General features: G+C 31.5%; 1 protein-coding gene across 1 annotated transcript in view; it reads right to left on the reverse strand.

Annotated features, from left to right (window-relative positions):
- LOC140432409 (ATP-binding cassette sub-family G member 1-like) overlaps window positions 1–26,622 on the reverse strand; it is a 197,766-nt gene that overhangs the window by 13,710 nt on the left and 157,434 nt on the right. Inside the window, exons 6-9 of the mRNA XM_072520287.1 lie at window positions 23,528–23,766; window positions 20,493–20,603; window positions 18,003–18,130; window positions 10,006–10,174 (exon numbers count right to left, since the gene is read on the reverse strand). Of these exons, the coding sequence (XP_072376388.1) occupies window positions 10,006–10,174; window positions 18,003–18,130; window positions 20,493–20,603; window positions 23,528–23,766 (647 nt within the window). The remainder of the gene's footprint in view (window positions 1–10,005; window positions 10,175–18,002; window positions 18,131–20,492; window positions 20,604–23,527; window positions 23,767–26,622) is intronic.

Raw genomic sequence — 26,622 nt, forward strand, 5'->3', positions numbered from 1 at the left:
TGTATTTTAGAATTGTTTTTGTAACTTTGGTGCAGTATGTATGCATTTACGCTATCAGATGTTATTTATATGCTATCAGATTCCAAATAAACATCATCTTGTACTTGATCAACATCACTAGCGTCACTATCTAATTCGTCAAACCACTTCAAAGCTGTATCTTCAAAATCAGTATCGGTAAAACGGATTTTTTTTTATGGACCGGCCATGATTGTAACAAATACACGACGTTTTCAATGAAACAAAATATAACCTGAACCGAGACGTGCCGTCTAACAGACTAAGTAAAACTGATTTTCTGTTCTAACTTTTCCAAATATGCGTATTTCTTTTACCTAAGTCTGGTCACTAATAGTCAACGAATAATATAAAGAATATATGAAGTGATGTGCCGATGGGCGGAGTTATTTGTACAGGGTGTTAAAAATTCTTTATGCTGTAGTCTGTCAGACGGCACGTCTCCAGTTAAGGATAAGTATAAAAATTATGGAAATTCCTGTTTTTTGTAACGTTAATTTTAGTACAAACGAAACAATTGCAAATGGGATTCATTCAGGTTGCAGTTAAATATTCATTTAATTATCATTTTTTCATGTTGATACTACAGGTTTAATTAAAGTAATTTACATATTGAGTTAATCTAAATTATTTAAAAACTGCAACCTGTTTTAATTTTAATATTATTCATAACAATATCATTTGTTTCAATTTTAATGTTGACAATTTAGTTTTTATTATTAAGTTAATTCAACGTTTTCAGATCATCTGAAGGAATGGAGGATACTTCAGTTTGATTTTTAACAATGTAAGTGTTATCGTGTAACTATCTTAAATAGCCTTGCCAAGGGAATTTTTTTCTTAACGTTAATATTCTAATAGTATCTTCCCTGACTTGAATATTTAACCAAACTATCTAGAATTATCTACTCTCCCTGTGATTATAATTTAAATATAAAACGGAAGCGATTATTCTGTTAATAATAAAAGATTTCTATGCGTGCTTTGAAGATGTTATCGAATAATGACTTTATTGTTCGCCGTAATAGTTTCAGTCACGAAAAAATAAATGAAGCAGTATTCTTTTTTTTATGGAATACAAAAAAAAATCCATTAATTTAATTGTTTGTTTTAAGCTATCTTGTATATTTAATAAACCTTTAGATTTAATTTAAAATTCTAATTTTTGTTAAGTTTTTTCATTAAATACTCCGTTGATACCTTATCTGTGACTGTGTAATTTTAAGTGATGAATAAATCGTCTATCTATATAAAATAATAGGACAAGTCACACTGTTTTCCGGTAGGGTAACTAAGCCACCTAGGAAAGAAATATGAACTGCCAACAGCTGACATTTCAATCAAAGAATATTGACGCATATACTAGGATGAAAGATGAGAGAAATAAGAAAGATCTTTTACGAGAAGTAGACAAAATATGCTTAATAGCGAATCCTGGGAAATATGGGAAGTTGTAAAACGCTGTGTTACAACAACACCAATAAACTTTTTACAAACAAAAAATTCTATGAAGTGAAAACACTGGAAACCAGTGGAAGCATTTCAAATCATTGAGAATATTAGAAATGTTTGTCAAACTGGTTTGTCAAACAGAAAGCAAGAAAACCGCTCAAATAAACCTCAATAACGAAATAAAACAAATATGCAAGACTAACAAACAATAATATTACCATAGTATCGACACGGAAATTAAGAGTCATAATCAAAATAGTCAGCCTAATTATTTGTTTAAAAAAATAAAATACGTAACAATTAAATAACATGCGAAAATCCTGAGAATAAACAAAAAAATATATTAGTAAAAACTAACCCTAAGAACTTCATTCTTTAATATATTCAATATTTACATATTCACCAGGGACTCTCTTATTAAATGCCCACCATAGAATCTCTCAAGAAACTCTAGCATATGCTTTTTCAAGATCAATGAATACCATATGAGCGTATAGTTTTTTATTGTATCATATTGAAAATTGCATCGGTTGATGATCTGGCTTGCATAAAGCCAAACTGATTATCGGATATTTTCACGTATCCGTTTCTTCACGTATCAGTTTATCAATTACTCTCTCTTTTTACTTCGATATTCATCACAACCAACTTATGTTATTGGCTTCCTATCTCACTATTACCTTGCAGTCCTTACCCAAAATTCGTAGATCCTATCCTAAGTTTTCTAATCTGCAATGGTGTCCCCCTGAAATAGTTTTCGCCCAGAAATCCGAGCGGTGGCCTAGTTTGCTTCCGGAAAATTTTACCTCAGAAGATGCCGTCATTTCAGTATAATTTTTATTACATGGAAGGTCTTTTCAATATTATAATCTCACAAGATTTTCGCATCATGTCTTGCACGATTTAGCCAACACAACAACAATGAAACCAAAGTGCAGTATTAACCCACACTAGCTTGCATTTTTCTGTGTATGCCAGGATTTCTACTATATGGACTGCCTTGTAAGGACACGTGAAGTAAAAATCCGTGTGATGTTAAACAGTTTTTAATTACTCAAATCGACAATAGATTAATAAATTACAAAAAAATGTAAAAGTGATTTGTGAAATAATGCGACCAAAATTTACTCGTTCTTACAAAAGAAAATGCCTCTGAAATAATTGCAGCTATTTTTTTTTTTTTTTTTTTTTTTATTTTTATGGCTTCGGCAGTTTGCCATACAGCCAGTTACATGATCTTTTAATCTCATTAGGTACAGTAAAAAGTTTTTGAGTTATTTGCAATCGAATAGACTAAAATAGATAAATTTACAACATTTAACAAAAAGAAGAGAAAAAATATAAATAATACATACACATATATATCCATAAACATATACAATTAACATGGGTCACTCGTTTCACGTCCAGGGGACCATCAGGACATTATAATATATAACATACACAGGAGAACTAGGCCACGGTAAATAGGATTAAACATATAAAGGAGAGAAAACAAAGGTAAAAAGTAAAAACCAATTTTTTTTTTTTTTTTAACTAAAGAAAAATATTACATTTGGTCAAAAAATCGATTATGCAATCGTAAATTAATCTATTTTGAGTCGCTAGGGCAGATAAAACGTTAAACGGAGATTTACCGGTAATACGAACTATATTATTATATAATAAGGTGGATTCCAAATTATATTTGGCACAACCAAAAATTACATGATCTAGGTCACCTTCTACTCCACATTCCACACAGTTTTTACTCTCGATCACATGAATCCTTGCAAGATGAGCAGGAAAACAAGCATGTCCAAATTTAAGCCTAGATATGGTTGTTATATAACGCCTAGGGACATTATAAGTTCTGTGCCAATGTGCAACAGGGACAGTTGTGTGTAAAGAAGTGTATCTATTTGGGTTGGTAAAACAAAACTCAGACCATAGGTCACTCCATTTATATTTTAAAACTGCCTTGCGTGAAGCAACCAAATCAGAAATACTGGGTAGAAATTCTGTGGTATCCACTGAATAAATACTTAATTTGGCTAGTTGGTCCACATGTTCATTAAGTTTAATTCCACTGTGTGCTTTGGCCCATATAAATATCACATTTTTTTTATTTTCCTTAAAGTGTTTAACTAATTTTTTAATTAATATTATGTAGGGATTGGAGTATGTGGTTGGAACAAAAGGTTGGTTAATGGCTGTGAGAACTGACATGGAATCTGAAACAATAATAACGGAGGAATCTCTGTTAGAAACAAAAAGTAGGGCTTGATATATGGCAATTGCTTCCGCACTAAATATGGAAATATTTGCTTTTAATTTGAACATTTTTTCTACCTTCTCCATGGGGATGTAAAAGGCACATCCTGTACCGTCGTCTGATTTGGAGGCATCCGTGTAGATAGTACTGTAGTAATCCCAATTGGATAAGATGCTTGTTATTATGTTGTTATTTGCTCTTCCAGTGTTAACATAATTTGGTTTAATAAATTTAACGCTATAAAAAAGAGCTTCAAAATCATTTATATCTGTGTGTGATTTTAAATTAATAGCTTCATCAGCACAAACTGTGTTTTCTCTAAGAGCTTCACATAGGGTTGGAGAATTTTTCTTAATCCAATATTTATTCGTTAAATCATAATTGTTTAAATTTTTTAATTCGGTATAAAGGAAAGTGTTCTGGTGTTTAATTTTCAGTAAAAATTTTTCGGCCAAGAAATGTCTTCTAAGAGAAATTGGAGGCTCACGTGCTTCAACATAAAGGGGCTCAATAGGAGTTGTCTTCATGGCACCAATACAGATACGCAAACACTGGTTTATAAATATGTTTAATTTGTTTAGTAAGTTCTTGCTGGCAGATCCATATAACCAACATCCATAATCTATGATAGAGCGAATGTAAGTTCTATAAAAAAGTAAGGAAGTCTGAACATCTGTTCCCCACCAAGTTTTAGTTGTCATTTTCAGAAAGTTTAGGCCTTTTTCACATCTATTTAACATATATTCTATGTGAAATTTCCATGTGAGCTTGTAATCCAGTATAATGCCCAAATATTTAATTACCTTTTTAAAAGGAATTTCTCGCTGTTTTACTATAAATGTTTCGATATTGGGAATATTATGTCTACTGAAAATGGTCACTGCTGATTTTGTGGCCGACAGCTGAAGGTGATTTTCTTCCAACCATATTTCTACAACGTTGTAGGTATCCATTAAAAATCCAAAAGCTTCATCTCTCTTCTTTGTTTCACAGTAAATGCAGAAGTCATCTGCATATTGGATGATCTTAAAAGGATATTTTTCCAACTTTAATTTATGTAGGTCAGCTGTGTATAAATTGAAAAGAAAAGGACTTAAGACAGCTCCTTGTGGAATTCCTGTGAAAACATATCTTGGGCCTAATAAATGGTTGTTAAAATCCCTGACATAAACATGTCTTTCTGAATATAATCCGATAATAGCATACACTATTGCCTTAGGAATGTTAAAATCAATAATCATTTTTTTACTCAAAATATTTAAGTTTAAGGTGTCATATGCTTTCTCAATATCAATAAAAATTGTTGGAAGAAAGTTATTTCTAGAGAAATTATTTTGAATATTTGTTACTAAGGTTGTAAGTGCATCTAGCGTACCCACTCCTCTTTTGTATGCAAATTGACAGGGCGTAAGCAGGTCTTTTTTATGTAGCCACCATTCCAGCCTATGTTTTATCATACGTTCGAAAGTTTTTTGCACACATGATAGCAGAGAAATTGGTCTATAAGAATGGGCCAAGTTAGGGTCTTTACCTTGTTTAGGAATCGGTGTGATTATAATTTTCCTAAAATCTTCAATGCACTCACCTGCAAGCATCTCATCAAAAATTTGTAGAAGAAAACTTTTTGCTATAATTGGTAGGTTCTCTAACATCGGATACTTTATTTGATCAAAACCCGGGGCGGTACTTTTTTTATTTCTTAAAGCATAATTTAGTTCATTAATGTGAAAATTATTTGCCAAAAAATGTTTTTTATCTAAGATCGTATGTTCGATATTTACAGTGAAAGGAACAGTCTGGGGAGCTACATGATTAAAAAACTCATCTATTAAATCATCATTATGTGGCTTACCAATGTTTATTGTTTTACGATTCATTTTTTTTGCTTGTTTCCATATCATGCTAGTTGAAGTATTTTTGTTGAGATTGGAACACCATTGAATCCAACTTTTTTTAGCTTTTTCTTTTAATGTTCGTTTAGTAAGTGCCATGCATTTTTGGTATGCAAGAAAATTATCTTTTGTGGGGTTTTCTTTGTATACTTGCAGTACATGTTTCCTTTCAGAAATTATGTTGTCACATTCTGCATCCCACCAAGGTGAAGGTGTTCGATTTTTGCACTTAAACGGTCTGTATTCTTTTAAAGTTCTTTGTGCCGCATTATTTATACAATTGATTAAGAATGCATATTTTTCTTTGGTGGTTGGATATTCTGCATCAGTAAAGTTATAAAAGTAGTCTTCCACAAACTCTTTATATTGTTCCCAATTAGCTCCTTTTAGGTTCCATCTATATCGCGGAATTGTGATGTCCTGCGGAATTTGCTGCATTGCAAGAGTTATTTTTATCATAAAATGATTCGATCCAAGTGTGTCAGAGTAAACTGCCCAATCTATATCACTAGCTACGTCCGAGGAGCAAAAGGTAACATCTATCATAGAATCATTGCATCCTGGCCGGGTAATACACGTGGGTTCGCCAGTATTCATAACTACAAAATCACAATTATTGCTTGCTTCAATGAGTTGTTTACCAATAGAATCGTTTTTATGGGATCCCCAAGTAGCATGATGCGCGTTAAAATCCCCACCAATAATACATGGAGTTGAAAACTGCGAAAAAATATTTACCCAATCAGTTGTGTTGGTTTTAATATCCGGTGACCTATAAACGGAAATTATACTTAAAGTTTTATTGTTGAATTTGATATTAATACCACAAACAAGAAGATCGACATTAAAATTGGAAACTATGCTTAATTCTAGGTGTGAAATCGACTTTTTGACCAAAATGCAAATCCTGAAAACCATCTTGTCTATCTTTACGAATTACAATTATAACCTACGAAACTATATACTTTTTTGGGTTTAACCATGTTTCACTTATTATTGCTACATCAATATTATTATTTACAAGATAATGCATTAGACTATTTTTATTCGAAACAGCAGAACGTGCATTCCACTGACAAATATTTAATGTCTTTGGTATGGAGTGAAGGTTACTTTTTACATGTGTCCTCCAACACTTTATTTATTCCTGTTTGAATTAAATCATTATTCAAATTTTGATATCTTCAATGGTATGAATACCTTTTAAAAATTCAACTATAAAATCTGCAATTGACTTTACAATGTTTTTGTTATTTAAATTTGATAATTTGGTGGATTATTATTTCGAGGCAGTGGTTGATTAGGGCCAAACTGAAACGGAAACATCGGTTGTGGAGGGAGGAGTGTCATTAGAAATTCGACGTTTTTTATTGCTATGGCCGGTAGGACTTCGTGTAGGATGGGTGGGCAAAACGTAATTGCTATTATTCTTAAAATTTGAGTGTAAAAGGGAGTTAGAATTTCCAGACTTAGATTCAATCGCTGGTAAAGGCGGAAAATTGGAGTTGGATAAAATAGAAAAACTATTGTTTACAGATATACCAGAATAAGACATTTCACAATATCTTTTGCCTCAATAAAGGAAATATTTTGTTCAACCATAACATTCTTAATTTTACGTTGTTTTCATAATGAGGACATTTTCTGAAATAGAAACGTGGTCATTTGTTTACAATATAAAAGCGAATTTCTGAATCGTGACAAACATGATTTTCAGCTTTTACATTACTACACTTAATACATAACTCTCAATATTTTTACATTGCCTAGAAATGTGACCATAGCGTAGACATCTGAAGCACTGTGTAACTCTGCTAAAAAACCGCTCCACCGAAAATATACACTATTTATTGAAATATAATTAGGTAAAGTGTTCCCTTCAAAAGTTACAATAATGGTTTTTTTTGGGGACATACTGTATATACCATCCTTTTCTATTCTACGATGTGTACGTTTAACATCAACTACTGTTGAAGGAGATTTTATGTTATCTAAAATATATTTCGTATCGAATTGAGTATCAATATCTTTTATCAAACCCTAATTTCTAATAAATGTTTTGGTATAAACGCTACAAGATCATTTTCTGATAAAAGAGGATTGTTTACTAAAGCATTGGCATCAGAACATGTTTTTAGGCTAACTTTTATTCTATTTTTTCCAACAGATCTAATTTGGTTAATATGTTAACATTTAGTTTTTTGTGTAAGATATCTCCCACAAATAAGGGATGAAGACGGCCGGCATTTTCAATATTTTTTCGTTCGATAAAACACAAATATTACCCAAATTATACTTATCTCCATTTCTTAGATTAAAAACTTTAGGTGTTTTATTTTGTTTATAAATATCCTTTTCTTTATCACTAATGACCTGACGACTGGTTTCAGCTGTTGTCTCAGAACTTAAAGTGGTATCCATGTCTTGTACTGGGACCGATAAATAATTTTCTGACTCCGCATCACTTTTAGAGTTATTTGCACTCATTGTCTGGTTAATATATACACCTAACGGCGTCTTTCTTTTTAAAGCTTCCCCCATTTAGGGGGGAGCTATTTACACTCCGTACACGTGAACCACCGTACCACTCCGTTGGCTACCTGAATGGGAATCTTGAATACTTATTAATTGTAATATAACTATTAAATACTGTTTAATATACACACAATTATTAAAAACTAATAGGAGAACTTTTAATTATCAAGTTTAACTTTTTTTGTAATTGCAGCTTATACTCTCTTATATTTATGACCAGCGTGGCTAGCATGTCATTTATTTTCGTTTTCAAGCTTCCATAATTATTCCAAATACACTATCCACGAAAGTATTCATTTTTAACTCGACTGTCTCATCAACTGTCTGTATCGAATGCCTCGTTTTCGATATATATATATATATATATATATATATATATATATATATATATATATATATATATATATATATATATTTATATACTGACCGCCAAAAAATTTCCGAAAATAAAAATATTTATTGGAAGTTTTATGCACTATTTCATATTGCATACTCAATATCTTTCAATTTTAAACAAAAATTGGCCATTACTGCTTGATTCTTTAGCATCATTTATTTAATTAGAAGGATATAAAATAAAATAGTGTAATATCGAAACGAATTACAAACGATACAAATTACGAGTAAACCATGAACAAAATTATCTAATATCGGGTATTACGCCCTAAAACATCAATAACCGTTTGCATACGATTTGGAAGGAAAAGGAACAAAGTTTGAATAAAAACTTGAGGAATACGTTCACGAAGCATGTATTGCAGTTCTGCAAGACTTTCTGGCCGGCCAGCTTCTAACCCTAACGTTAAGTTGATCCCAAAGATGTTCGATGACATTCAGATCAGGGTTGCAGGCTGGCCATTCTAGAGTAATAATTCCTCCCCCAAGTAATTTGTCAAGATTCTTGCAGTATGCGGCCGTGCATTATCATGCATAAAGACAAAATTGTCCCCAATAAATGGATCAAATGGAACTACTGTTTCTGCCAAAACATTACCTGAATACTGATGAGCATTTAGCGGACCATTGACAAAAATAAGTTCAGTTCGAGTTTAAAATGAGATTCCAGCCCAAATCATGACACCATCACCGCCAAACTTTCTTCTCTGTACAAGCTTGTGCATACAACCGCGATTCATCAGTAAAGAGAATTTTGGTTCCAATCCTTTATATCTCAGTGTTGATGTTGTCAAAAATTAATCGATTCTAACAGTGTCTGGGTTGTAATCGGCCTTCTTGCCATTAGTCCTCTTTCATTGAGGCGTCTTCTAACCGTTCTCTCACTTACATTCATATTTCGAACCTCCTGCAGACCTGCCGAGGTTACTCTTTTACGACCGGAACCAGGTCGACGTGAGTATGTACCAGTCTTTATAAATTGATGGAAAGCTCTGGGAAGTACTGTAGTTCTCGGAGTAACTTAAGTTTCGAATACATAAACTTGACTTCTTCCGTCTTGTAGCAATGCAATAATTCGAGCAACATCTGCTGTAGATAACTTATAACTTAATTATTCACTTAGTGGAAATCCACGTTTGAAAAGGTAAATTACTGTTTAATTAAATATTTTCAACTTGAAGATAAACAGCGACTAAAGAAAACAACAATATAAACGTCAAAACTGTCAAAAACGAGCATACATGATCGCAATAAATATTTAAATTGAGACGCAATGTGAAACAGTGCACAAAACTTCCAATGAATTTTTATTTTAGGAAATTTACAGGGTGGCCACTTTTTTTTGCCGTTCAGTAAATACACGTTACTAATAAAGGCGCATTAGTATTTTTCTATTTACGTGTATTGATATTAATCGCACTTAATGTAGAAATAATAAATTACACAAACAATACTTACATGATAAAGTCACGGGCATTTTACCAGTATATACTGTGAGTAAAAGAGTACCATATAAATATACATAATTTGCTAAAACTGTATTCGCGGCACTTCCAACGTTTCTGTACAAATAGCCAAAGATAAGACCAATACCAATATGGGCCAATACTCTATTCAGCGCTGGACCCTAAAAAACAAAATATATATTTTAGCCAATTTATTGCTCAAGTCTGTTTGGTCAATTTACACGAGTTTCTAATTATATGCAAAAGCGGCCACAAAACAGCTTATATTGAATAATATGTACAGGGTGTCCTAAATTGGTATGTTTTGCAGGATATACCGAAAACTAGAGAGGATAGAAAAAAAATAGTTCAGATGTCATGACTTCTTTTTTCGTTAAAGTAACGATTGCCCAATCAAATCATCAATAGCTACAGGTAAAGTAGCGAGATACAGGGTGATTATTTGTATAATTGTCGAAAACAACCGGGTTAAATATCTTCTTTACTATGAAAAATTATGAAAAACTTTATTAAAGTTTTTGATAGATACATTATGACAGAGTTCAGTGGTGCACGAGAAATTTTTTTAGCGCTAATGAAATATAATACCAACTTATGTTTTTTATATGGGACACCATATATATTTTAACATTTTTCGTTTACATTTTTAATTCTCTTTCGGGTGATATGACATGTTATACACCTATTTTCAGTTTTTGAAGCTACTATGCAAATAAAATGTTTATAGTTTATAGTTGACATCATGTTATAGGCACTTAAAATAAAACACTCACAACAATGGTAACATATTTTAAGATTCTATTGTGACGATACTAATCCTTTGACAGTTTTATTTAGAAAAAATAAAATCAATACCTACCTAACTTTACTACATATAGTACACCGACTAGAAGTGCACTTTTGTTATTCTAAATGAACGATTTATGTTGCGTGGTGCCATCTATAGATAGCAGATTTACCCATTTAGTAAAATGGTAGCCAATAACGATGTCTGTAGTTTTAAAAGTTTTAGGACCAGTTAACAACCTCGTGTCCTGAGAAACGGTTGCTTTCTTTATTTCCTAATTTTGGGATGACATTTTTTTGCAGTAAAAAACGATTGAAAGATAAGTTTTAATTTTTTGTTACAAGTTTATACTTTGTTTTATTGACTTAAATATTAATTATTAACCAATACATCTTTTTTTATCGTAAACACAACGTATTTTTCAATGTACTACGGATAGTACATGGTGGCATAAGGGATATTTAAGTTGTACTACTACTAGTACAATTTGATTTAAAGAAAAACCTCAGCTACTTACTTTTTTTAATTTTTTTTGCAGATATATACTTTTAAAAATGAGTAAATATAACAAAAATAAGCCATTGAGTGAAAAAGAACTGTATGAGTTGATAGAGGCTGGACTTTCTGATGTGGTAGAGTTCTGTGATGAAGGGACTGATGAGATATTGACGTTCGAAGATCTTCAGAGAGACGACGGAATTATCGGTAAGATCATCAACGAGTTATTTTTGCTTATCTGATACGTTAATTTTAGATAATGATAATGATACTAACAGTCGAGTAAATGATTTGGATTCAGAATTTTCTGAAAGTGTCACTTCGCAAAGCTCAGCATCCCATGTTGTCAACAACGATGATACTACTTCTTAAGATCTACTAAAAAGCAAACTAGGGCGTAAACAGTTAATGGAGGAGTTTTTGAAGACACATGATTTAAAGGAAAAAAAGCAAAATAACGTGGCGAGAAGATGTAAAATACATAACGCCGACTACTATACAATAGGCACAAAAAACAGAAGCAAATCTTACACACCTAAAATCACCAATAGATTATTTTTATAAATATCATGAATGTGTTGCTTGTGTGAGTCCATTTCAAAAGGTAAAAGAAATAATAAGTTAGACTTACTCACAATCAATTTAATTTAACTAATCGGACGACCGGTTTCGCTTTCTATAATATGCAAAGCATCTTCAGGTCACGATACAAAGTTAAAATGCTGAAAATAATAATCCCATATTAGGGTGTTGTCTAATAAAGATAAAACATAGGGTAGGTGATATAAATTATAAAAATTACAGTAATTATGCCAATATTACATGTCTGTGGTTGTATAAATGAATAAAATGTTTAAGCAGACAGGGTAAGACCCACAAATTGGCAACATAGTCTATTAGACTGTAATGAATTAATAAATAAACAAATAAATAAGCATTACTTACATGCCGGTACTCTATTAATTGATGGTTGAAAGAACATGGTTCAAACTATCTTGTATTGTTGGTTGGAGAATTCAGGTCAACTATTGTAATTGTTTAACAGTAAACGGGGAAGTTCTTGAGGAGACAGATTTTATCCAATGCAGTAGAGATACAAATTGTGTGGGTGTCCACTTATATAAGCTTATAGTTATCAAATTTCTTTGATAAAGTTGTTGTAATATCTGGCAAATTTTTGTAAAGTCCAAAAAATTTAAAAAAAAAAAAAAATTTTGGACTTTACAAAAATTTGCCAGATATTACAACAACTTTATCAAAGAAACTTTATCAAAATTGATAACTATAAGCTTATATAAGTGGACACCCACACAATTTGTATCTCTACTGCATTGGATAAAATCTGTCTCCTCAAGAACTTCCCCGTTTACTGTTAAACAATTACAATAGTTGACCTGAATTCTCCAACCAACAATACAAGATAGTTTGAACCATGTTCTTTCAACCATCAATTAATAGAGTACCGGCATGTAAGTAATGTTTATTTATTTGTTTATTTATTAATTCATTACAGTCTAATAGACTATGTTACCAATTTGTGGGTCTTACCTTGTCTGCTTCAACATTTTATTCATTTATACGACCACAGACATGTAATATTGGCATAATTACTGTAATTTTTATAATTTATATCACCTACCTATGTTTTATCTTTATTAGACAACACCCTAATATGGGATGATTATTTTCAGCATTTTAACTTTGTATCGTGACCTGAAGATGCTTTGCATATTATAGAAAGCGAAACCGGTCGTCCGATTAGTTAAATTAAATTGATTGTGAGTAAGTCTAACTTATTATTTCTTTTACCTTTTTATAAATATTTTGATGACACCTTGGTGATACTATGGTGATACTATGGTTATATACACAAAACTTTATCACCAGCAAAATAATACACGCTTTGAAAATACAAATATCAACGAAATAAAAAAATTTGTGGGCATTCATATTATTATGGGAAACCTAGGTTATCCTCGTATAAGACTTTATTGGGACAGCAAACTTTGTGTAAATGTTGTTAAAAGTAATATGGGGTACAACAGATTTTCAAAATTACGAACCCATCTACATTTTACTGATGTCAATGAACCAAATGACACTGATAAATTTTGGTAAGTTAGAATTCTTTACAACAAATACGACAAAGGTGTATGCAATTATCACTTGAAACAAAATTATGTATTGACGAACAAAATATTCCGTTCAAGGGACAGTTAAGCCTTAAGCAATATATAAAAGGCAAGCCGCGTCCATGGGATATAAAACTGTATGCCTTGTGTGGAAGTTCCGGTTTACTTTACGACTTCGTTTTATACCAAGGTCCTACTACAGAACTAAATTACCTTCATCAACAAGTTTTTGGTTAAAGTGCAGCTGTCGTAATAAAACTTACTGAAAGAATTATCAATCCAAACCATCAGCTTTATTTCGATAATTATTTTTTTAATTACCAACTATTGCAGTGACTTCAAAATAGGCATATTTATGCCTCCTGTTCTGCCAGAACAGAACGTTTTGCAAAACCTCCACTTTTACCAGATAAGCTAATAGCTAAGAAAGAACGAGGATTTTCACAAGAAATCATTAGCAATTATGGACAAGTCACAATGACTAGATGGTTAGATAACAAACATGTAATTATGGCCTCAAATTTTCAGTCAAAAGGAGAAGAAGATACTTGCAAGAGATGGAGCAAAACAGAAAAACAGTTTCTTATGGTGCCTCGACCAGAAGTTATAAAACATTACAATGCCAGTATGGGAGGCGTTGACAAATTAGATTTTTTGATTTCTATATATATATATATATATATATATCTAACTTTCATAAGATCTAAAAATGGACTCTAAGAATGTTTACACATGCTCTTGATTTGGCATGCTGTAATGCATGGCTGGAATTTCGAGAAGAAGCAAAGTTCCTCAATATAGCTCAAAAAGACACTTTTGACCTATTTCATTTTCGTTTGTATATTGCAAAAGCGCTCATATATTGTGGACAAATGGGTAAGAAGGTTGGAAGACCATCTTCAACTGATAATACCCAGTTCATCTCCTCCACCTAGCAAAAAATGGTGTCAAGAATATGGACCTATCAGAGAAGTTCGATTGGATGGTATAGGACACTTTCCTGACTTTGACGATAAAGCTACACATTCCCAAACCAGGTGTAAATTGCCAAAATGTGCTGGAAAAATACACATTTTTTGCATTAAATGTAAAGTACATCTATGTATAAAAAAAAAACAAAATTGTTTTTTATTGTACCCACAGACCACTAATAAGAGGTAGGTGATCTGTGATTGTACCACCCAAAGTAATGTAAATGAAATTTTAATACATTCAAATAAAATATGCTTAAATTATTTTTTTTTACCATTGGCTCACAGTGTACTACGGGTAGCACATTTTATATGTCAGCTGTCAACTAAGATATTTTATTTTTCTTTGTTACAAAAATCTTTAAAAAAATCAATTATTTCGTAGTGCACATTATTAAAAAATTTTTATCTATAAAAACAAAAAGTCATGACTGAAAGGGTAAAAGTAAAGTAAATATTTAACTGCTTATTGTTGGTTCAAAGTGAATTATTATTTTTAAATTATTGATTTATAAAAATTAACTGTATTTTATAACCTTTTTCGTTTCCATTTATAATTTTTTATCCAATATAATAGTATTATCTTCTTTTTCATTATTGTTCTGAATCTAGTTTTTGTGACAATACAATTTACTATTTTTTATCGGGAATAAGCCACAATTTTACTTTAAAATAAGTTTATTTTGACGTTGAGATTTCCGTAAATTACATTATTATTTTTTATCTAAAATAACATATTGTTACATCTTGTAAAAATGCTTATTTCGTAGAGTAGGTTATATTAAAAGGTAATAGATAATAGTAAAGGTAATATTTAGCGACGAAGCTCGCATATCCAGTGCAGGAATATTTAACTGATACAATGAAATATACTGGAATGACTCAAATCCTCACTTATATCAGGGAAACTGAAGGTAAGGGAGATTCGGTTTTAACGTTAGTGTTTTGTCAAGCACAATAAATTAGTTTATTATAAATTTGATGATAAATGATTTGAATATTTTTGATGAGAAGAATTCTGCCGAGAGGAGTGCATTTCTATTTTACAAGATGGAGCACCTGCCCTTAATGCCGAAATCGTTGATGATTTAAATAAAAAATTTTATAACCCGTGGATTGGAACTTATGATCCTTGTTCAACAGAACTAAATCGTCCTGATTTTTTATTTGGGGATTTTTAAAACTGACTTTAATACTAAGAAAGGATTATTACAAAGCATTCATAAAGCATTTATAAAAATAAAGAAAATACATATATTGAGATGTGTAAGATATATAATAAAAAGGTATCAATTATTATTATAACAAAACAGGGGAAATATTTATTATAATTTTTAAATTTTAAAAATTGGTATTTCCATTTTTTAAGTTGATTGATCTTATTTCTGGTAAATAAAACTATGAAGCATTATTATCCGCATAATAAAATGTTAGAATGTGTTACTAAGTATTTTGTTTCTAAGTATTTATAACGTGATGTCAAATGAACAACATATTTGCAGTGTATCTCTAACGAGTGAAAAAAGATATACAGGGATGAGTGCCTTAAGAACCGGCAAAATAACGCAAAAGATAGAAAACATAACACGTTGTGAAATAAAAAGAGATGAAAGTAGTAGAGGTGAGAAATTATCGATATTAACCTATAATTTACTTTATATTACATTAGAATTATCGAAAATTTCGCACCTTTAGACGTTAGCTTATGAGCTTGTTGACTTCAGTCATAGTAATACGTATCACGTAATGTAAGTAAAAACAGTTTAAGTAGGAGTATTTTTTTTATCCAAAATTAAAGTATTGATCAATAATAAACTATGATTTGAGACTACAAATTACTACTAATTAAACTGTTTACTTACATTTGCTTTATTGCCTTCAATCAGTTTTTACTTTATGCGAAATTTAAAAAATGATTCGACGTCATACTTGTAATATTATGACTGAAGTCAACTATAATAGCTCATAAGCTAAGGTCTAAAGGTGGGAAACTATCGATAGTCCTAATGTAATGTAAATTAGAGGTTTCTATCGATAATTTCCCACCTCTACTACTTTCATCTCTTTTTATTTCACAACGTGTTATATTTTCTATCTTTTGCGTTATTTTGCCGGTTCTTAAGGCACTCATCACTGTATATGTCCTATCAGCTGAAAGGGAATTAAAAATTTAAACGAAGAAGGTCAAAATATATAGTGTCCCATATAAAAAAAACATAAGTTGATTATATTTCCTTAGTGAGACGCCCTTAAAAAATTTCTTGTAAGCTACTGAACTCTTTCATAATATATCTATCAAAAGTTTTAATAAAGTTTTTTAAAATTTATTTTAATAAAGAAGATATTCAACCTTTTCGTTTTCGACATTTTTCAGTAATCGCTAATGTATCTCGCTAATGTGGATAGCTACTAATGATTTAATTGGGCAATCGTTCCTTTAATGAAAAAAGAAGTCATGACATCTCAACTACTCTTTTTCTATCGCCTCTAGTTTTCGGTGTACCCTGCAAAACATCCTAATTTGTTACACCCTGTACATTACAAATTTGTTTTATTTTTTATTTATAAATTTACCTATGATATAGATTTAATTTCAAATAAATCACACTCAACAAATATTGTTTTGGTATTCCCCATATATATTTGATGGAATTAAACTGACGGTATGGTGGAAGACGGAAAACTTTATTTACCGTATCTTTCAATAATCTTATCCACTGCAAAGATTTGTTGTTTTACTAAACAACAGTTTGGAAAAAAAAAATTTTATTGTTTTGTTATTTTTCAAATAATTCAGATTTTAATCGTTTCGTGAAATTTTTCGTGAACTATTTTTATACTTTTTGATTTTGTTTTTCTTTTAAGATTTTTAATTTCCTTTTTTAATTTTTTATTGTCCTGGTTTAATGGTAGTTTTTTTTATAAAAGTACGGTTAACAAGTTTTATTTTTTTTGCATGAAAAAGGCACCGCATATGAAAAAAAAGAAGAAAGATTTTTGTCACAAATTAAACGAAGAATTGAAAAATGATTTTTAGTTTGAAATATGTCAGTGGCGTACCATTTTTTCTTTAAATAAATTGAGACCATTACTCGTATGCGCGCCAATGATGAATATAAAATTCTTAGTTGTATGGAAAAAAAAATGCGTAACAATTAATTCTTAAATTTCACCAAAATTCATTTGCATGTCTCAACCAGTGTCAGAGCAATGCATTACTGATCATTAGTGATCAGTGTAGTAGTGTCTGGGGTCTCGGGAGAGTGAGATCGCTCGGCTCAGCGATAATCGACACGGTTTAATCCAGAAGCCTGTAGAGTTTAATATTAATTCCTGTAATAGTATCAATGTTAACTCTGTATAACTCTGTTTAACTGTATATATATATATATATATATATATATATATATATATATATATATATATATATATATATATATATATATATATATCGCTTTTAATTTATCTCCCTTATGTCATTTATAAGAAAATTAAAAAAATACAACACACAACAAATACTCGTTAGTTTAGTCCTTGACACTCAAAAATGTGTACTTAAAATTCAGACCGAACAAAATGTAGTCATTTTTATGCTACTTACGTAACATCTCTTTATTATCAGTAGATTCCTTTTATACAATAACAAAAACTGCATAATTATAGCTGCGGGCACTGCTTTCGTTTCGTCGGAATAGAGACCTACTTTTTTTTCCTCGAAGAGATCTCTCCCTGAAATAAAACAATGAGAAACATGATGAATTGCGTCATAAAATATACAATATTTTATTGTTGGGTTAAGCATTTAAAGTGGGTTTTTATTACTAATAAAGATTAAAGATATAACTCATACGTCTTCTTTCAGAATTTAGAAGCTTTGCTTTAGCGTTAGAAGAATTGCAACAACGGGTTTGCTTTAAATTAATTCAAGCAAACTTTTGTGGAAAAGGGTTATAAAACTTAGTAGATCAAAAACGAAATAAACCAAGTGTGCTAAAAGAAGCGTAACGGTCGAATCTTTCGCGAAATTTACATTGGATTTTAACATTTTATAAAACTTAGTAGATCAAAAACGAAATAAACCAAGTGTGCTAAAAGAAGCGTAACGGTCGAATCTTTCGCGAAATTTACATTGGATTTTAACAGTTCTCCAAAATCAATCGAATGATACCAAATACGACTCCTACACCCATTCCCTGGGGTGAGGCAGGGGTCAACTTTGAAATCTTAAATAGAAACTCCCATTTTCATTGCAGATGCAGTCTCTACTTAAATTTGGTATTTGGTACCATAAAAATTAGTTTGTAGATTTCTGATCTGTATTTTTTTATTTATTTATATATTTCTTGTTTTTCTGCGACTAAAATGCTATCTATAGCAAATAGAGAAAAAATTTCAGATAAAAATTGTTTATTTTTTTCACGTAGAACCAGAGTCTTCAATAAAAAATGGGGTTTTTGATTAAAGATTTCAAAGTTGTCCCCTGCCACAACCCCAGCGGGTGGAGTAGGGGGTTATGTTTTGGTTTTTCATTTAGAAGCGCATTTCTCGAGATATTAGTCCGTTTCCATAATTTTCCTAGGGTATCAGGATAAATCGATTTTTTCCGATTATAGTATGTACCGTCTATCACAATTCGACAAGAGTTACTTATTTTTTCATGAGGAATTCAAATCTGCAATAAACAATGAGGGCTCCTATTCAAGATTTTAAAGTAGCCCCCGCCCAACCCAAAGTAGATTTTAGAAAAATATTGAATTGGTTTTTTTTTCGATCCGATATATATTTCGCAAAATATTCTACCTACCCTCGCTTCTTTTGCCACACCCGGTATATGCTAGTTTTAGATGTATATGAATTTGGTAATACACAGCAATAGGATAAATGAGCTGGAAAAAAACTAATGACTCCTTTTCGAAAAATTGCATAAAAACTGAATGATAAACTCCGGTATAACACTCGCTATGATGTACGATAGCAAATGTTATCTATTAAAAAAAAAAGGCGAATAAAGAATTAATATTTCAAAAACGAGAATACTTAAATGAATGAAATGTAAGGTATAGTCCATTAAAATGTTACATTTTTTATGCCTTAACGTGCATTTCTTAGAGGACGTGATAGAATGAAATACAACGGCCCTAAGGATTGGGGCTGGAAAAAGCATGGAATTTGGATACCAATCAAAACTTTTAAAACTCCAGCACCCCCGAACTTCTAAAATTAATTTTATGCAGATTCAAAGAAAACTGTAAACGTATGTATGGTTGCCGACAAATAAACCTCAAATGCTTTGCAGTGTGCCTCAATTGTTCCGGAAAAACCTGCAGTGACCCCATTGAAATATTAAAATTAATTGAAAAATTCGAAGATGAATTACCCAAATTATGCCAATTCTAATTTCCGTTCTTTCGCAAACATTCACCTTCGATACTGAATTAGATCATGAACCGCAGTCTGGACCATCAAAGAAAATGAAAACCAATAGCTATAAAACAACTTTTTAAATATATAATTATGCTCAATATTATCTCGCCTGAAAATTGTCAATGAATTAGGCCTAATGGGGATACCGCTTAAAACAACGCGCCTCCAGACTCTACCTGATATTCTTATAAGTATTCCAGAACCCGGTAAACTTCGGAGCGCTGTAAAACCCAGAGAAATTAATAAATTTAAACACATTTGTAGTGAAAATTATTCTTTGAAAACTCTCTATAATAAATATTGTTTTTAATTAATTTTATTGTAAAATCCAGAAAAAAGTTATAGGGCCCAAAAATTTTTAGTTATTTTTGTTTATAACTTTTCTATTAAGTATCAATTTTATGATAAAAAGTATTACAAATAAAGTTGTAGAAAATTTAATTTGCTACAAATAATGTTTCATAAAATTTTCTGTAGGATTGCTAATTTACGATGTACAGCGCAAAATTCCTCCGTTTTTCTAAGATAACGGTCACGGACAAGGGGGGCGACCCCACAAACTTGAACTTAAGCTTATACTAAGATTTTTTAATAGACATATAGTCTAAATTAAGGGTTACTATTGGTAGAAATAAAAAAAATGAAAAGTGAAAATAAGTTTACCTACCTTTTAAATCATTGTTTTCGCCACTTTCTATACTTTTATTTTGATACGATTTGACACTATCTGCCAATTTGTCAATATTTGCATTGTGATCTCCGATTGATACCTCTATTACTAAAAATAAAAAAAAATACTTCGTTCATTAAGTTTTGTATCACTAGAATTATATAAAATTTTCGATTACTAATAGTTTATAAATATAAAACAAAAGTGACCACAAATCAAAATGTCACAATAGACATGGATGGAAGTGAGACAAAAAGTGTCTAAGAGTATATATACCTAGGTCCCAGGATCAAACTGGACAAAGAGAATCAAGGAGAGAGATCACTAGAAATGTCTGAATAAAGCGGTATTGTCTTAAAAAACAAAAAGATACCAATAAATAAAAACGTATTCAGTAGTTGTATCCATAGACAGGTACCTAATACAAAAAGACTGCTGCCATACAGTTGCGTTCCCCCAGTGCGACAGAGAAAACTGACGCAAAGCACTCCCTGAATCTCTTTCTAATGGGCCATGTTGATCGACCACGTGACCTTCTTATTGGTCATTTAGGTCACGGGATCGAGAAACACCGCTGGAAAATTCTACGAACGGAATACCGAACTACATCATCTTTTTGTAGATTTTAAACAAGCGTATGACTCAAGAATTAGAAAGGAATTATATAACGTAATGCAAGAGTTAAATGTGCCAAAAAAACTAATCAAATTAGTAAAACTATGCCTAACCAGCACCAAAGGAAAAGTAAGAAATCAAAATCAACTGTTTCAAAATCAGAGCTTACGCAGATAATATAGACATATGGACATTAAAAGATCTAGAAAATATTTATACTTCTTTTAAAGAAGCGGCCCATACTATGGGTCTAGAAATTAATGTCTTAAAGACAAAATAGATAAAAACAACTCAGGAAAAAGTACAAATAAAAATCACTTATATATCTTTAAACGGGCAAAAATTTGAAAAAGTAGACCATTTAAAAAAAAAGAAATAATAGTTACAGAAGGAAATAAAAACAGTGATGAGATAACAGCGAGAATTTCACTTTAAAACAAATGCATCAACAGCCCAATTTGGATTCCGTAGAGTACTAGTCCAGAGATGCTTGGATGTGAACCAAGATATGTACGCCTGTTCATAGATTACAACAAAGCTTTTGATAAAGTCCGCCACAAAGAGCTAATGGACGTCCTCAAAGCAAAACAATTACAATACAATGACCTTCGAATTATAACAAATCTATATTATAAACAGCAGGCACACATACGCATTAATGGACACACATCAGAAGAGTTCGAAATTAAAAGAGGAGTGCGACAGAGGTGTGTATTGTCACCACTACTATTCAATGCATACTATGAAGAAATTAAGAAAAGAGCTCTTGAGGGAGAAACAGCAAGAATAAAGGTGAATGGAACATCAATTAACAATATTAGATATGCGGACGATACTATCATAATAGCAGACAACCTCCAAGACTTCCAAAAGCTAACGAACAAGATAGTTGAGTATGGAGAATATGGATTATCAATAAACATCAAGAAAACTAAATTTGAGAAGATATTAAAAACCCAAAATAATTATGAAAGCCTGACAATTAACAGTAAAACTTTAGAACAAGTTGAAAACTACATTTATCTTGGCACAATAATTAATTACGCAAACGATTACTCCAAAAGAATCAAATTTCGAATAGACAAAGCACGAACAAACTTCAATAAAATGAGAAAGGTACTTTGTGCGATAGAACTGAAATTAGACTTGAGTCTAATGGCTGGCAAGGTATTATATTTTTTCGACTCTGCTTTACGGGATAGAAGCATGGACACTTAACGCGTCGACTACTAAAAAGTTGCAAGCATTCGAACTGTGGGTGTATAGAAGAATCCTGAAGATATCATGGACCGAGCATGTAACAAACAACGAAGTCATGAAAAGAGTCAACAAAAGAATGGAAATATTGGAAACCATCAAGGCACGAAAGCTGCAATACCTGGGGCATGTTATGCGTAATGAAAGATACAACATACTTCAATTAATTATACAAGGGAAAATCCAGGGCAAGAGAAGTGTAGGAAGGAGAAGAATCTCATGGTTGCGTAACTTGAGGGAATGGTATTCGGAGCTGCAGCATCTAGGATCAGAATAGCCATGATGATTGCCAACCTTTGTCGCGGAGATGGTACGTAAAGGAGAAGATCAACAGCCTACAGAATATTATAAAATCAAAATTAGTATCTATTAACTCAAAAATAAAAATATACACAACAGTTATGCGACCCGTAGTAACGTATGCATCAGAAACATGGACTAGAGAACAAGAGGAGCAACTTATTAAATAGGAAAGTAAAAATTTAAGGAAAATATATGGACCTATACAGGAGAATAGAGAATGACGTATAAGAATGAACCACGAAATGAATGGAATATTTAATAGACCTACTATTACAAAAGATATACGAAGTAAACCACTGAGTTGGTTAGGACACGTAGAAAGGATGGAGAATAAAAGAAATACAAAAGCAGTGCTTAGAAAAGAATTAAACAGGAAGAGACCGAGAGGTAGGACCAGAAAGAGATTGATTGATGGTATTAACCAGGATTTAAAAGAACTAATAATACAAGAATGGGAAAAACAAGCAAAGGAAAGAAAAACATGGTTAACTATAGCCAAGGAAGCAAAATATACATGACACTAAAATGATCTCCTAAAAAAAGATAAACTAGGAAGTAAAAATTTTAGATATAAAACGTTGGACTTTTTGAGAAGTTATGCGTATGGCTGGCCTCCACACCATGTAAAACTTAAGAGCCTATAAACTCCAACGGGCAACCATGGCCCTTCAGGGCCTGTCAATGGTCACTGATGATGAATGTGAAAAATAATGATGATGTTACTTTTATTTGTTTTAGGTATAGAAATGGCAACTTCAAAAAATAAAATACTTTATACTATTTGATATTTTGACCAATCAAGTATTACTCAGTAATAGTTTTCTCTTAAAAATATATTATTGAAATCCAATACTTACAGTAATCAGCTGGATTGTGATATGGGGGACATTTTAGATTGAGTTTTTCAAAATATGGTACTAAATCGTTAACCCTTCCGTCATATATACATTTTCCTTCAGATAGAGCATAGAGTTTATCGAACATTTCGAATAGTAAGGCTGAAGGTTGATGGACAGTAGCTATTACGGTTCTTCCTTCTGAGGCGAGGTTTTTAAACAGAGACACGCATTGAGTACACGATAAACTATCAAGGCCCCTGAAATAAGAAAAATATTTTGTAACTTAGTTATAGAAGTCAAAATAAGGTAAAACATTTACCACATGTGATCCTTTAGATGTTAAATTAAATGTGAAACACCATATTTAACCCTGTAGCATGTATAAATTCCTTATAACCATCGAATATTCAATGTATAAAATTTATTTGGCACACCCCTGAGCTATGTATAATATTTCGCAGAGTTTTTGTTTATATTGTGACGTAGCGTTTGGATACATCGAAGAAAAATCCCATTGCAATTTCAACTGAGTAATAAAATATGGTTATATTCTAGGTTTTAGTTCTGCAATTTTCAAAGCTAAAGAGTGATCAAGGTCAGATACCCTGAGCGCCTCGTTTAAAAAGAATTCCGATTCACTAGTCCCTTTGACTGATAAGAGGGATGAGACGCAGAAGAGTAAGCCGGTACGACAGAGTGTCAGGTCGAAGTGAATTTAGGTTCTAAAGAGATTTTAAAAAAGGAAGACGCAGCGTGGGTGGTCTGTAGAAACCGGCAAATTTGTTTGTAGAAAAGTGAATTATACTCGAATGTAATGTGTCGATTTTTGTCAGAGTAATCACTGTTTTGTTTCCTTGCTGTGTCTCATCTGAAGGTTTTGTAATACGGCGTTTCAAACAATTTAAAAGATACCCACATGGCTCCAAGCAAAAGCTTGAGTTTTTAAGAAGCCAAGTTTCGAAGATTGCGTCGAGATAATCCAGTGTTCAGCTTCCATCCACATTTTGTTTGTCCCAGGTTATTCCAAACTATGTTCACAGTTTGTGAGACGCATTTGTTTATGTTGCAGTGAATTTTGAGTCCAGTTCCAAACCCAGAACTTTTAAAGGAGATATGAACATTCAGTGAAAATCAGGTACTTTTCTTTGTTAAATTTTTTAAAGTAGACATTTTCCACCAATAATTTCCATCATGACAAGTTAAGGAATTGTAATAAGTAAAATTAGAAATATTAGGGAGTGGCTAACTGTCATATTAATTATCCTTATAAAGTTTTAAAATTTAGTATTGACATATGACAGTTAGCATTTTTTTCTTGACATTTGGTACATACCTAACCATTAGTGTAGAATTTGTTTTGTTTTATTTTTAAAAAAGGTTAACCTGTATGCATAGTTCCATTTAAAAAGATATTTTTCATTTGTAATAATTTATTTCTGCTACAAAATGTCGCCCATTGACAATTTAAGTTCTTTTAGTATCTCCAACTTCTAGAGTTGTAAACCGATAGCAACATTTTAGGTTTGTTTTTGTTATTTTGTATTTATTATTTATATTTGTAACTGTTTATGGTGAGACAATAATAAATATGTAATTTTGCTCCCTAAAAAAAGAGTATTATTTCCTTTAAAACGTTTCTAACTCCTTTTTGTATTTTTTAGGAAAGAAAAGCCTATCTTTTTATCCAGCAGGAAGATTTTTGTAAGCAGGGTCTATTTCAAATAGCTTAGGAACCTTCTTGTGTTGTTTTGTCCAGGAGATCCATGTAAGTACCCCTTTGAATTCACTTTTTGTAGTTACCCCATTCCTGTCCCTTGTTTCATTCACTTATTTACGACCAAGCTCTCCAAACAAACCAAAAGCAAACGTTTCGGCTTGTTTTGCTTACCCTATCCCTAGCCCAGCAATTTCTGTCCCCAATTTTCAACCCCCTATAGTAATACCCTATGTGGTAGACAAAATAACCGTTACAACCTAACGATTAAAAGTAAAATATTTTAATTAAGTCATTTATTTATTAAGTTTTTTACCAATTTTACTACAGTCATAATATTTTACAGTATACAGTTTACAGATTAATTAATAGATAATGTACAAAGAATCAGGAATATCCAAAAATTATTTTGTATTTTTGCAAAGCGAACAAGTGTAATTAAACTACCTTAGATGGCCCTAAACTAATTAAACTTAAATATAGTAAACGTATAGGAAAATTAATAAGGGCATTTGCAGTGTGTAGAGTGAATAACGCACAAGAACGACAACAAAGCAGAATAGTGCGGAATCAAATAGAATAAATTAAAGATGTAAAAACTGCCCGGCTCTGATATAAACACAAATCGTAATTTACTCTGCTCCAAAATACAAATTCAATTAAATAAATTATCAAAGCCAACTTAGACTAGTTGGATATAATATATCCACCCCCTTAGAAATCTTTAAACAAGTGACCACATAAGTATCACAGCAAATAAATATAAAAATACACAAAATAATAAGAATATACCAAACGAAAACAGAACCATCAACGAATGTTGGTACGACATACAAAACTCAATTTTAGAAGTAAGAAAACACAGTAAATTCTAGACCTGATGGAAGTTCGACGGAAACATAAAAATAGAAATATTAACAAATTTCACGAAATCAAAAAATTGAGCCCAAGAATTTTGGCTCGGGAACTCATTATAAAGATATAGAAAACCTTAAAGACTTTAAAAAAGAATGGGCGAGATACATCAGTCATCTTTTTGACTATACTTCTCGAGAAAATGCTACTTATACACATACTATGGCAACCAGTTAGACAGAGGTCCAAGTATACTGAAATCAGAAGTCAGAAAAGTAATACAACAAACCAAAAATAATAAAGCACCTGCACCAGATGCTTAACTGCTGAGCTACTTAACCTTTTGGACGAGAGAAACATTATATCTTCTTCTTCTTGATGTGCCTATCCGTTACGAATGTTGGCGATCATCATGGCAATCTTTATCTTATCTGCAGCAGCGCGGAAAAGTTGCACAGATGTTGTATTGAACCAGATTCTGAGGTTCTTTAACCAAGATGTTCTTCTTCTTCCTGGACCTCGTTTTCCAAATATTTTTCCTTGC

This window comes from Diabrotica undecimpunctata, chromosome 1 (genome assembly GCF_040954645.1).
Source record: "Diabrotica undecimpunctata isolate CICGRU chromosome 1, icDiaUnde3, whole genome shotgun sequence".
NCBI classification, from domain to species: Eukaryota; Metazoa; Arthropoda; class Insecta; order Coleoptera; family Chrysomelidae; genus Diabrotica; species Diabrotica undecimpunctata.